Below are 13,660 nucleotides of genomic sequence, written 5' to 3' on the forward strand. Positions count from 1 at the left end.
CTGTGAACTAAAAAGAAAAGTTATCTGCCCCCCCAGACACCCAATATTCAGTGATGATCAACAGACACTACTGTTTAAGAGGGGGAAGAATGGGATGGCCTGAGAAATTACGTGTCCATGGCAATTCTGAAATCCATCTGGGCACACATACCAATTCTCCCCATTCTTTCCGTTTCCATAGGAAATAATCCATGCTTGTAGCCAAGTGGCTTTCTCAGTTTGATTTCTGCCTGTAGAAAACTGGGAGGTTTATATTCATGTAGAAGTGTCTCTGTCCCTTTTTGTCCAATCTAGCACAATTACCATAAAAATTGTTTGTTTTCCATGACTCTGGTTTAGTCCGCCCCACTTCACAGTTTCTTTTCAGGTAGACTGTTGACTGTATCAGACAATGCAGATATGAGTCTGAGGAGGCCTTTAGTCTTGTTGAGAAGGTAGATGAAGTACGACCTTGAATCTTTGGGTGGTCTTAACAAAGGGCCTTCAGCCACACCCTTGATTTGATTTGGAAGCAGAGGCCATATTTTACTGGCAGCACCCTGGATTTGGTCTTTTTTTAAAATTATACTTTAAGTTCTAGGGTACATGTGCACAATGTGCAGGTTTGTTACATACGTATACATGTGCAGTGTTGGTTTGCTGCACCCATTAACTCATCATTTACGTTAGGTATTTCTCCTAATACTATCCCTCCCCCATCGCCCTACCCCATGACAGGCCCTGGTGTGTGATGTTCCCCGCCCTGTGTCCAAGTGTTCACATTGTTCAACTCCCACCTATGAGTGAGAACATGTGGTGTTTGGTTTTTTGTCCTTGTGAGAGTTTGCTCAGAATTATGGTTTCCAGCTTCATCCATGTCCCTACAAAGGACATGAACTCATCGTTTTTTATGGCTGTATAGTATTCCATGTTGTATATGTGCCACATTTTCTTAATCCAGTCTATCATTGATGGACATATGGGTTGGTTCCAAGTCTTTGCTATTGTGAATGATGCCTCAATAAACAGAGTTTGCATGTATCTTTATAGTAGCATGATTTATAATCCTTTGGGTATATACCTAGTAATGGGATGGCTGGATCAAATGGTATTTCTAGTTCTAGATCCTTGAGGAATCGCCACACTGTCTTCCACAATGGTTGAACTAGTTTACACTCCCACCAACAGTGTAAGAGCATTCCTAATTCTCCACATCCTCTCCAGCACCTGTTGTTTCCTGACTTTTTAATGATCACCATTCTAACTGGTGTGAGAGGGCATCTCATTGTGGTTTTGATTTGCATTTTTCTGATGACCAATGATGATGAGCATTTTTTCATGTGTCTGTTGGCTGCATAAGTATCTTCTTTTGAGAAGTGTCTGTTCATATCCTTTGCCCACTTTTTGATGGGGTTGTTTGATTTTTTTCTTGTAAATTTGTTTAAGTTCTTTGTAGATTCTTGATATTAGCCCTTTGTCAGATGGGTAGATTGCAAAAACTTTCTCCCATTCTGTAGGTTGCCTGTTCACTCTGATGGTAGTTTCTTTTGCTGTGCAGAAGCTCTTTAGTTTAATTAGATCCCATTTGTCAATTTTGGCTTTTATTGCCATTGCTTTTGGTGTTTTGGTCATGAAGTCCTTGCCCATGCCTATGTACTGAATGGTATTGCCTAGGTTTTCTTCTGGGGTTTTTATGGTTTTTAGGTCTAACATTTAAGTCTTTAATCCATCTTGAATTAATTTTTGTATAAGGTGTAAGGAAGAGATCCAGTTTCAGCTTTCTATGTATGGCTAGCCAGTTTTCCCAGCACCATTTATTAAATAGGGAATCCTTTCCCCATTGCTTGTTTTTGTCAGGTTTGTCAAAGATCAGATGGTTGTAGATGTGTGGTGTTATTTCTGATGCCTCTGTTCTGTTCCATTGGTCTATATCTCTGTTTTGGTACCAGTACCATGCTGTTTTTGTTACTGTAGCCTTGTAGTATAGTTTGAAGTCAGGTAGTGTGATGCCTCCAGCTTTGTTAGTTTTGGTTAGGATTGTCTTGGCAAGGCAGACTCTTTTTTGGTTCCACATGAACTTTAAAGTAATTTTTTCCAATTCTGTGAAGAAAGTCATTGGTAGCTTGATGGGGATGGCAATGAATCTATAAATTGCCTTGGGCAGTATGGCCATTTTCACGATATTGATTCCTCCTATCTATGAGCATGAAATGTTCTTCCATTTGTTTCTGTCCTCTTTTATTTCATTGAGCAGTGGTTTGTAGTTCTCCTTGAAGAGGTCCTTCACATCCCTTGTAAGTTGGAGTCCTAGGTATTTTATTTTCTTTGTAGCAATAGTGAATGGGAGTTCACTCATGATTTGGCTCTCTGTTTGTCTGTTATTACTGTATAGGGATGCTTGTGATTTTTGCACACTGATTTTGTATCCTGAGATTTGCTGAAGTTGCTTATCAGCTTAAGGAGATTTGGGGTGAGACAATGGGGTTTTCTAAATATACAATCATGTCATCTGCAAACAGGGACAATTTGACTTCCTCTTTTCCTAATTGAATACCCTTTATTTCTTTCTCTTGCCTGATTGCCCTGGCCAGAACTTCCAACACTATGTTGAATAGGAGTGGTGAGAGAGAGCATCCCTGTCTTGTGCCAGTTTTCAAAGGGAATGCTTCCAGTTTCTGCCCATTGAGTATGATACTGCTGTGGGTTTATCATGAATAGCTTTTATTATTTTGAGATACATCCCATCAATACCTAGTTTATTGAGAGTTTTTAGCATGTAGGGCTGTTGAATTTTGTCAAAGGCCTTTCCTGCATCTATTGAGATAATCATGTGGTTTTTGTCTTTGGTTCTGTTTATGTAATGGATTACGTTTATTGATTTGCATATGTTGAACTGGCCTTGCATTCCAGGGATGAAGCCACCTTGATCTTGGTGGATAAGCTGTTTGGTGTGCTGCTGGATTCAGTTTGCCAGTATTTTATTGAGGATTTTTGCATCGATGTTCATCAGGGATATTAGTCTAAAATTCTCTTTTTTTGTTGTGTCTCTGCCAGGCTTTGGTATCAGGATGACACTGACCTCATAAAATGAGTTAGGGAGGATTCCCTCTTTTTCTATTGATTGGAATAGTTTCAGAAGGAATGTTAGCAGCTCATCTTTGTACTTCTGGTAGAATTTGGCTGTGAATCTGTTTGGTCTTGGACTTTTTTTGGTTGGTAGGCTATTAATTATTGCCTCAATTTCAGATCCTGTTATTGGTCTATTCAGCCATTCAACTTCTTCCTGGTTTAGTCTTGGGAGGGTGTATGTGTCCAGGAATTTATCCATTTCTTCTAGATTTTCTAGTTTATTTGCATAGAGGTGTTTATAGTATTCTCTGATGGTAGTTTGTATTTCTGTGGGATCAGTGCTGATATCCCCTTTATCATTTTTTATTGCATCTATGTGCTTCTTCTCTCTTTCCTTCTTTATTAGTCTTGCTAGCGGTCTATCAATTTTGTTGATCTTTTCAAAAAACCAGCTCCTGGATTCATTGATTTTTTTGAAGGTTTTTTATGCCTCTATTTCCTTCAGTTCTGCTCTGATCTTAGTTATTTCTTGCCTTCTACTAGCTTTTGAATTTGTTTGCTCTTGCTTCTCTAGTTCTTTTAATTGTGATGTTAGGGTATTGATTTTAGATCTTTCCTGCTTTCTCTTGTGGGCATTTAGTGCTATAAATTTTCCTCTACACACTGCTTTAAATGTGTCCCAGAGATTCTGGTATGTTGTGTCTTTGTTCTCATTGGTTTCAAAGAACATCTTTATTTCTGCCTTCATTTTGTTATTTAACCAGTAGTCATTCAGGAGCCGGTTGTTCAGTTTCCATGTAGTTGTGCAGTTTTGAGTGAGTTTCTTAATCCTGAGTTCTAATTTGATTGCACTGTGGTCTGAGAGACAGTTTGTTGTGATTTCTGTTCTTTTACATTTGCTAAGGAGTGCTTTACTTCCAACTATGTGGTCAGTTTTGGAATAAGTGTGATGTGGTGCTGAGAAGAATGTATATTCTGTTGATTTGGGGTGGAGAGTTCTGTAGATGTCTATTAGGTCCACTTGGTGCAGAGCTGAGTTCAAGTCCTGGATATCCTTGTTAACCTTCTGTCTTGTTGATCTGTCTAATATTGACAGTGGGGTGTTAAAGTCTCCTATTATTATTGTGTGGGATTCTAAGTCTCTTTCTAGGTCTCTAAGGACTTGCTTTATGAATCTGGGTGCTCCTGTATTGAGTGCATATATATTTAGGATAGTTAGCTCTTCTTGTTGAATTGATCCCTTTACCATTATGTAATGGCCTTCTTTGTCTTTTGATCTTTGTTGGTTTAAAGTCTGTTTTATCAGAGACTAGGATTGCAACCCCTGCTTTTTTTTTTTGCTTTCCATTTGCTTGGTAGATCTTCCTCTATCCCTTTATTTTGAGAGTATGTGTGTTTCTGCATGTGAGATGAGTCTCCTGAGTATAGCACACTGATGGGTCTTGACTCTTTATCCAATTTGCCAGTCTGTGTCTTTTAATTGGGGCATTTAGCCCATTTACATTTAAGGTTAATATTGTTATATGTGAATTTGATCCTGTCATTATGATGTTAGCTGGTTATTTTGCCCTTTAGTTGATGCAGTTTCTTCTCAGCATCGATGGTCTTTACAATTTGGCATGTTTTGGTCTTTACTCTTAGATCTTTGCCAGCTGTAGAAACCATAGACGAGAAACATGTTTACTTTCCAACCTGGCAAACCATGGCTTCTATATTTTGTCTAAGTTCTGCTTTAAGACTGAACTATTTCTCTTTGGTTTATCCCTGTCTCTGTCTTTCTCTACCTTATCATATGAAGCTAACAAAAAGCAGTACTTTTAATGTTCCTGGAATATTAGAAATCTAGAAATCCTCTTAGCAGATTCATGAGGTACATTTTCTGTCTTCCGAGTTGCCTCAGGTGACAGCCTGGCCAGTGGTACTGCCTTTTGATAGCATGGCTGCCTCCCTCCAGCCTCCTGCTACAGTTTCCCCACTGCTCTTCCAGCTTCCACTAACAGTCTTCTCACTGCCCCACTACCCTCTGCCCACCACCCAGTTCCAAAGCTAATGCAGTATGTTTTAATTTCTGGAGGCTCTCCACAATTGATACTGATTTTTCCTGTTTTAGTCAGTGTCTGCTGTTTAACCAAGCAACCCAGAACTTGGTGGCTTAAAACAATGATTTATTATTTCTCATGGTTCTGTGTGTTGGCAATCCGGGTGATTCTATTGTTGGTCTCGCTTTGGATCACTCTTATGCCTGTGGTCATTTCCTAGATCAGCTATGGTTGGAGGGTCCAGGATGTCCTCACTCGCAGGTTTGGCAGCTGATGCTAGTTGTCTTCCAGGGTGCTTTGTTTCTCCCCTCTATGGCCTATTCTGTATAGTTGGCTGGACTGGGCTTCTTCACAGCATGGTCTCTGGGTTCCAACAGGGTGAGAGGGGAAGCCACAAAGCCTCTTAAGTTCCAGGCTCTGGAGCCTGAACAATGTCACTTTTACCCCCATTTTATTAGTTAAAGCAAATCACAAAACCTGTCCAGAGTCAATGAGTAGAAAAGTAGATTACACCTCTTAATGGGGAAACAGCAATGCCAATTGCAAAGTGGGCATGGACACAGGGAGGCATGACACACTGCAGTCATTGTTATAATGACCTACTGCATTTACTTTTTTAAACCAACAATCCCATGGAAGGACTTGCTGCATGCTATTTTTGAATAGCTTTCCTAAGAGTACCTTCTACTCTGGCATTCTTCCTGTGTTTATGACCCCTTTCCTTTTCAGTCTCCTCTATGAACTCTTTTTAACCCTTTAATGTTGGTGCACCTCAGGACAATTAACTCTCTCCACTGTTCTTATTTTATAGTCTCTCCTTCTTTAGTCCCAGCTACGCTCATGATTTTAACACTATGCGTAGATGCTCTACAAATCTATAATCTTCCTTCCATACCTTTCAACACCAGCTCTTTAGACTCATGAATCCAGTGGTGGCTAGACAGCTTCTCCTTTCACTCTACCTCAAATCCATATTGAACTCATCCCAAGCCTACTGTTATATTCCAAGTGTTAGTGAATTAGACCATTGGTTGCTGGAGTCAGTCCTCTTCCTCCTCTTCCTCTATCCTTCTCCAAGCTCTATCAATCTTACCTTCTAAATGTTTGTCAAATACACCCCTTTCCATTCTTGTGAATCTTAATTTAGGCCGTCATAATCTCTTGTCCAGACGATAACTTTCAATTGGTCCCCTTGTCTCCAATATTTCCATTCTCAAATTATAGTGACTTACTAAAAGACATGTGACTATACCTCCTTCCTGCTTAAAAACCTAAATGACTCCTCAGTGCCTACATTTTCCATTGTGAGTTTCAAAGAACACTTGTTCCATGGGATGCTAATAGAAACTGCATGAAAAAAGAAGTTTCCATGCTCAAATTAGTTTGGGAAATGGTGGCTTAAATAAAGTTAAATGGGTTTCTTTTAGAACTTCTTGTAGAACTCTTCAGAATTTTTAATATGCTGATATACATTGAGATTCTCCAAGAGAGACTATAGAATGCAACATTTTCTTACCCTTCCCCTGCCCCGCATAGTTTTTCAGGGATTGGGGTTGAAGGAATATCTCACAGAATGTGTATATCACATTCCAAGAAAAGTTTACCTATGAAATTAAGTCAAAGGACAATATACAAGGTATTTTAAAATCTGGCCTCTGACTGTTTCTCTAACTGATGCTCTGCCCCACAACTTGTTTTTTACTGCACTCAGCATACTGTTTCTCACCTCTGTACATGCACTAGAGATGCCACCCTCTGCCTACCTCTTTCTTCACTCTGCTCGCCCCACCACCATTCTTCATCTGGATAATTGTACTTCTCCTTAAAACTCAGTTGAAGTATCATCTCCTCCAAGAGAAACTCTCTCTGATCCCATCTCTACATCAAGTTTGATTAACACCCTGTGCTGAATGTTATCCCCTTAATTTCCTGTTTTATCATATATGCATCTAACTTTTCCCCTGTCCCACTAGATTGTGAACCCCTTAAAGCCTTGGACTATACCTCCATTGCCCTAAAACAGGGCTTGGAACAGAGTAGGCATTTAATAAACATTTGTTTAAAGGATGAATGAATAAATAAACAATCCATCATATTAGTAAATCATAATTTTCTTGATCCAGGCCTACTTCTTGATGGGCAGGGCCGGAAAAACTGCAAGTGTAAACACTGGAGGTAGGCCTCAGGACTGAACTTCTGGGACATAGTTTTCTCACAGTGGACATCCTACCAGGGCCATCACGGAGGCTTACAACGTAGGGAAATCCACTAAGTGCTCCAGTAGCCCTCAGAGTAGAGAGAGCCTGGCCATTGCCCCATACCGTTTGGAAGGCAGTTTCAGAATTTGCATATCCTTTATCAAAGCTGTTACTGGTGGATAATTTTTCTGTCTTCTGGAAAAGGAGCTAATGAGTGAATGAGAATTGTCTTGAGATATAAGTGGTGTGAATTCTCTCCTTTCCTGAAATGACTATCATCCCTCAAATTTTAAGACTTGAGAAAATGTGTTAAATGCAGTAGTGGTTGGAGTCAACATTTCTAAACAATGGATAGGCAAAGTGTATGGTCAGTATGTGAGGAAATGTAGGCAGCAGTTCCAGGAGGTAACGCTAACCTCTGAATGTAATGTCAGTGTCATGTAGAAGCTATAATTTTTCTGCTATTTTAGGGGGAGGATTGACACAACAATACAGCCTATCTTTTTCTTTTTATAGTTCTTTGTGGGGCTGAAATGATTAGTTACACTTAGAATTAATACTTTGCACTCTCTATTCTGCTGTAGAAAGATGATGCTACTGATGTTATTTATATTACTGAAGTAAAATCTTTGAGTTGTATATATAATATGCATATATATGTGTGTGTGTATATACATACATATACATACATATATATATACACACACACATATATATTTTTGAGACGGAGTCTTGCTCTGTTGCCCAGACTGGAGTGCAATGGCATGATCTCGGCTCACCACAACCTCCGCCTCCTGGGTTCAAGCGATTCTCCTGCCTTAGCCTCCTGAGTAGCTGGGATTACAAGCATGCGCCATCATGCCCGGCTAATTTTGTATTTTTAGTAGAGATGGGGGGTTTCACCATGTTGCCCAGACTGGTCTTGAACTCCTGGACTCAAGTGATCCCCCTGCCTTGGCCTCCCAAAGTGAGCCACCATGCCTGGCTGAGTGGTATACATTTTGATTTTCTAGAAAGCTAAGACCCTTTTTATCTCATAACATTCAGGACTATACTTTATAAAAATGAGTATTCTGTAAACATTTGCATTGAATGATATTTATTTCCTACTACATAATTTTTTGTAATGGCATATTTTGATATATTGAGTTCAGTAATAATAGTGAGGGCTATGTAAGGGTTAAGAAGAATACATTCCATTTATGTTTTGATCTTTTGTAATCTTCATTTAATGTATGTTTAGAGTAGCTTTGAAAAACAGCGTAACAATGGAATTCTTGAAATAGAGGCAGCCCGGATATTAATTGGTGCAGCAAAATGCTATTACTCCATCCAAGGAAAGTAAGTATAACACTTCTTTAATTGATATTTCCAAAATTGAATGACTATATGATGAAGAATGAATAAAATGAGAATTAAATGTCCTGATTGATCAATTATTTCACATATCTATATGTATCCATCTTCTGTCTGTCCATCTGTCTGTCCTTCCATCCATCTATCCATCGCTTTTTATTTTATTGGTTTATTTTTTTCCTCTAAAGTTTTATAACCTTGGTGACATTAGGGGAGTCTGGAGAAAGATTGGACTGTCATGTAATTAGATAAGACACTCGGGAATCCATGAAAGGGAACTTATATAACTTCAATAACTATTATAATTATTTTGCCTTTATATTATCTTCACTTTAAATTACCAGACAGAGGAGGTTTAGAAGCCTGGAGGCTGCCATTAGACTGCTCCCTGGGGTGGAGCAGGCTCTGGAAGAATTGACCCAACTGCTGGTGCTGACAAGTGCAATTAAGTCTGGTGGGAAAAGCTCAGTATCTTGGAGATATAACAATATCTGGTTACAGTCCTGGCAAACATTAGATAATAGATGATCTAACACAAAGCTGCGGGGCAATAATAATAGGAGATCCTGGCTGGGTGATAGATAACATTTCAGCAGCCAGGTAATCTATTTGGAAGATCTTTACCAGTCCCTGGAATAAAGTTTGGGAAAGTTAGAGCTTTCAGGGCCTTGGAGAGGGTTGGGCCAGACCAGCATGACAAAGGAAAGCTTGATTCCAAACTCCAAAGAAATGGTCTAGAGAAGCTTTACTTATGTTCAACCTCTGGTCAGAAACAGAGGCAGCAGGAGTCTCATGCTAAAACTACTCCTGTACCATGACCATGGATGGATAGGTGGATGGATGCAGAGGCATGAGACTGAGCTTATTTGGTGGGTCCATATTAAATTTATACTTAGTACACCTTCCCCTTTTATATTAACCCAAAGTATAGCACTTGCTTTTTATTATAACACATATGTACATTTTTCTCTGTTAGATTCATGAGTATTTATGATGTTTCAACTTATATGAGAACTAGAAGTTGGCTTATAAAGTTTAAAAATGTTTTAACTTTCTTGGAATATTGTATAGAAAAGATACAGTTTATTCCACCTGAGTAAGTATTGTGAACCTTTAATAGAAACATACTTGAAAATACGACCATTTCTACATTGTCATAATAGCTTATCTCAATTTTCCTTATTTGAGAAAAACTATATTATGGTTTATTTTCACTGATTGGGTGGTGCTTGCTTCTCTTCTTCCATTCTATTTTAGCAACTTCATTGACATCTCTATGAGAGAGTAGTCAGGAAGGGAAAAAGGATGTTCATATTTGGATCCTTCAAGTTTTAATTGCTGTGTCTGAGGGTTGTAGTGTGTTGCGGGCTGCTTAATATTCTGCTGGATATAACATAGAGCAGGGGTGAGAAATAGCTAACTGGTAGACTAGATCTAGCTCTGTTTAATTTCATCTGTTCTATTGTGTGATTCTGTTGATCTATAATTAGGAAAAACACAACATGGCCTTAATAATACCTGTAACCAATTTTCCAAAATATCACAAAACACAGATTTTACTTAACTGGGGTAGATATTTTACTTAGTTTTATAAATTGTGAGCTTACATACCTTTTAGAGCAGAGAGACATAATTTTTATACCAATAGAACATGCCAAAACAAGAACATACCAAGGGCGTTAATGCTGCTAAATTTTAAGAGGGCATTAACCTTTTATAACAAATTCTAGTAATTTTTTTTACTTTTTTCCATTTAATAAGTTTAAAGAGATATACCAAAAATCAAAAGTGTAGGACCTTGACATATATCCAAAGAATTTCTTTTTGTCATGCTGTACATTAGATGGAATGAAAAGTTTTAATAAATATGTCATAGTAATTATTTAATATAATATTTTTCCCATTCTTGATTTTAAACAATCCAATGTGTAATTTGTTTTCCTTTAAATTTATTTGTTTTTTGTTTTTATTTATGAATCTTTGCATTGTTTCCAAGGTACTGTGGCCTTGAGTTTTAAAAATGCTTCTCATCCCTGATATGGATTTTTAAAAATCATGTTTTTTACCTTTCTTCATTATGATTTTTATGTATAGAAAATATGCTTTTGATTTTTGCTTACTATTATTTTATATTATGTATAGTCTTCAAATTAATTTTAATGATTTGTTTAAACAAATATTGAACTTCAGCTGCTAATTATACTTTTAAGTGATCTAACATTTTATTTGATCTCTTTTCAGGAGTAATACATTTCTGACTTTTATATTTCACATAGTATTTTCTGAAGAATTTGAATATACGGGACAGATTATAAATTTGATATATATTTATCCTATGATAATACATCTGTGGCCAATGGCAAGAGGTTTAAATGTGTCAGCACTGATATCAATAAACTACTATTTTATGTTTTTATATGTATTAGAATCAACATTGAAGGTACTGTTTAAAATAGAAATAGAATCTATAAAAAGAGCAATTCAGGTATTTTGAATCTATTTTGTCATATTATTGAAGTAACTTGATACCAAGAGCCATTTGCTATGATAGTTGATGAGATCCTAGAATTTTAGTAAGCTTTTTGAATTTTCCAAGTTTAATAGTGAAATTAGTATAAGAGTCATGGTATTGGACATCAGTTAAGTATCATAAAAGTAGAGAGATTCTCAAGGATCAGGTAAGGGAGAATTGAAAATCCAGACATGGACGTTTCCCTCAAATATTTTGTGTAATGATGCAAGAAATAAATAAGTGAATAAGAATTGGTTTGCTAGGTCCTTGTCATAAAATGTGAGTTAATTATTAGTATAAATGTGTAAAAGGTGATTTATGAGCATTACTATTTCATACTTTATTATTAATAGTATTGCAATGAATCTGTTTATTGCTATTTTTAATAGTTGTTTTTGGCATTCCAGCTTTATTATAGAGTATATATTTTAAATCAAATTGTAAATGGTGAAGATTTAAAAGAATTTTTGGGGGGATTCCAAATGAATAACTTAAAGCTCAACTTTCGGAATATAACTCATTTGTAGTTAAGAACTTAGTTGTTAATTTTATAGATTTCTTCCCCCCAACATTACTGTATAGGTGCTATGAAATGACATTTGTTTTCTGTACAGATAATAATTTTGAAAAGGAAATATTTTCAACAATGTTGGAATACTTTGGAATTTTTTATCCTGGTTATTGGAATCATTGATATCTTTTGTGTATACTTTGTGAAATTGAGACCAGACAACTTGGCTCTTATACAGCTTACAGTAATAATGGGATATTTAAGAATAATTAGGTTTCTTCCTCTCTTCAAGGTAAGATTTCACATTTTAAAATATTAAGATTTGCCAGGAGTGGTAGCTCACACCTATAATCCCAGCACTTTGGGAGGCCTAGGTGGGTGGATTGCTTGAGTCCAGAAGTTTGAGACAACCTGGGTAACATAGCAAGACCCCATCACTACAAAAAATTAATAAATTAGCTGGGCATGATGGTGTGCACCTGTGGTCCCAGCTACTTGGGAGGCTGAGGTGGGAGGATCGCTTGAGCCCAGGAGGTGAGGCTGCAGTGAGCTGAGATTGTGCCATTGCACTCCAGTCAGACAGAGTGCAATGATGGCTCTGGTGACAGAGCCAGACTCTGTCTCAAAAAATAATAATAATAATAAAATAAAGTATTAAAATTCTTTTTTTACATTGTGTGTTAAGTGAGTAAGAAACCTCATTGTTTTGAAAGAAATGAGAGCAGGAGTTGTCTCTTCTGGAACACCCTCTCAATAGGTATCTGCATGGTTCCCTTTCTCGTCACCTTCAAGCCATTGCTCAAATCTCACCTTGTCACAGAGGTCTCTCCTGACCAGCCTATGTCAACTGGCAACCCACCCTTCACACCCTCAATTTCTACCTCATCCTCCTGATTCCCCTCTACCTGCTCAACTTTAATTTTTGCCCCACAGTACTTATCAGCAATTTACTGTATATTGTATGTACTCTCTATGAGGTAGAGATCTTTGTTTTGGTCTTTCTTTTTACATTTTTTAATAGAAATGGGATCTCACTATATTGTCCAGGCTGGTCTAAAGCTCCTGGGCTCCAGCAATCCTCCTGTTTCAGCCTCCCAAAGTGCTGGGATTACAGGCATGAACCACCATACTCGGCCTGTTTTGGTCATTGATGTAACCTCTGCCTCCAGAACAGTGCCTGGCATATAGTAAGCACTTAATAAATATTTGTTGAGTGAAAGAATGAAAATCTTGGTGCCAGTAGAAGCAGGGTAACCCAAATACAAGTTCTTTAAGATTCAGTAAAATTTGTTCATGTCTCCCAAACTGTACAGAAACAAAAATATTTCCTCCATAGCTCCACAGTCACATAGGATACTACCTATGGAATTTAATTTTACTGTGGCCTTCAATTTCCTTAACAATTACTATGCCTTCATTCCATGACTCTGGTTTTGATACTGAAGGCAGATTTTTATACTTTCAGTTTCAATTCTTAAACCTCCTTTCTCTCTTTCCAATGGAGTTGCATTACATAAGCTTTTAACTTCAGGGCTTTAAATGATTTCACTTGCCATGCCATGTTTGTTGTTGTTTAATTCTTATTACGTCAAGCAAATCTATTATATTAGTATTTATTGAAGTTAGATACAGAGACTTAACATTAAAAAAATTGCTATAAACTCTGATGGTGAAATGCACATATTAGACTCCTCCACCTACTCCCCATTCTCCACAACATTTAATAGTTATCTTTAAGGCAGAATTGTTTGACTATCCAGTTTGTGCTTACAGATTTTCTTTTTTGTTCCTTCATTTATTCTACATTGGTGTAACCAAACTTTAGTGTTCATAAGAATTACCGTTCAGAGTTACTGTACCTGGTTTAAAGGGTAATTTTGATTCAATGTGCTTTTTGCCTTATGAGCTGAGTTTGGAGCAAATTGCTCATGTAAGTTGTAACTCCACCGTCATGTAAACTATCCTAGAAATCAGGATGTGTTGTGTGATGCAAAGA

At 37.4% G+C, this 13,660-nt stretch overlaps 1 protein-coding gene across 1 annotated transcript in view; it reads left to right on the forward strand.

Moving 5' to 3' along the window:
* Nucleotides 1-13,660, forward strand: part of SLC9C2 (solute carrier family 9 member C2 (putative)) — a 109,261-nt gene that overhangs the window by 63,729 nt on the left and 31,872 nt on the right. The window contains exons 14-17 of the mRNA XM_055111410.2: nt 8,529-8,626; nt 9,618-9,737; nt 10,883-11,081; nt 11,768-11,956. Coding sequence (XP_054967385.2) covers nt 8,529-8,626; nt 9,618-9,737; nt 10,883-11,081; nt 11,768-11,956 — 606 coding nt within the window. The remainder of the gene's footprint in view (nt 1-8,528; nt 8,627-9,617; nt 9,738-10,882; nt 11,082-11,767; nt 11,957-13,660) is intronic.

Source organism: Pan paniscus, chromosome 1 (genome assembly GCF_029289425.2).
Source record: "Pan paniscus chromosome 1, NHGRI_mPanPan1-v2.0_pri, whole genome shotgun sequence".
Taxonomy (NCBI): Eukaryota; Metazoa; Chordata; class Mammalia; order Primates; family Hominidae; genus Pan; species Pan paniscus.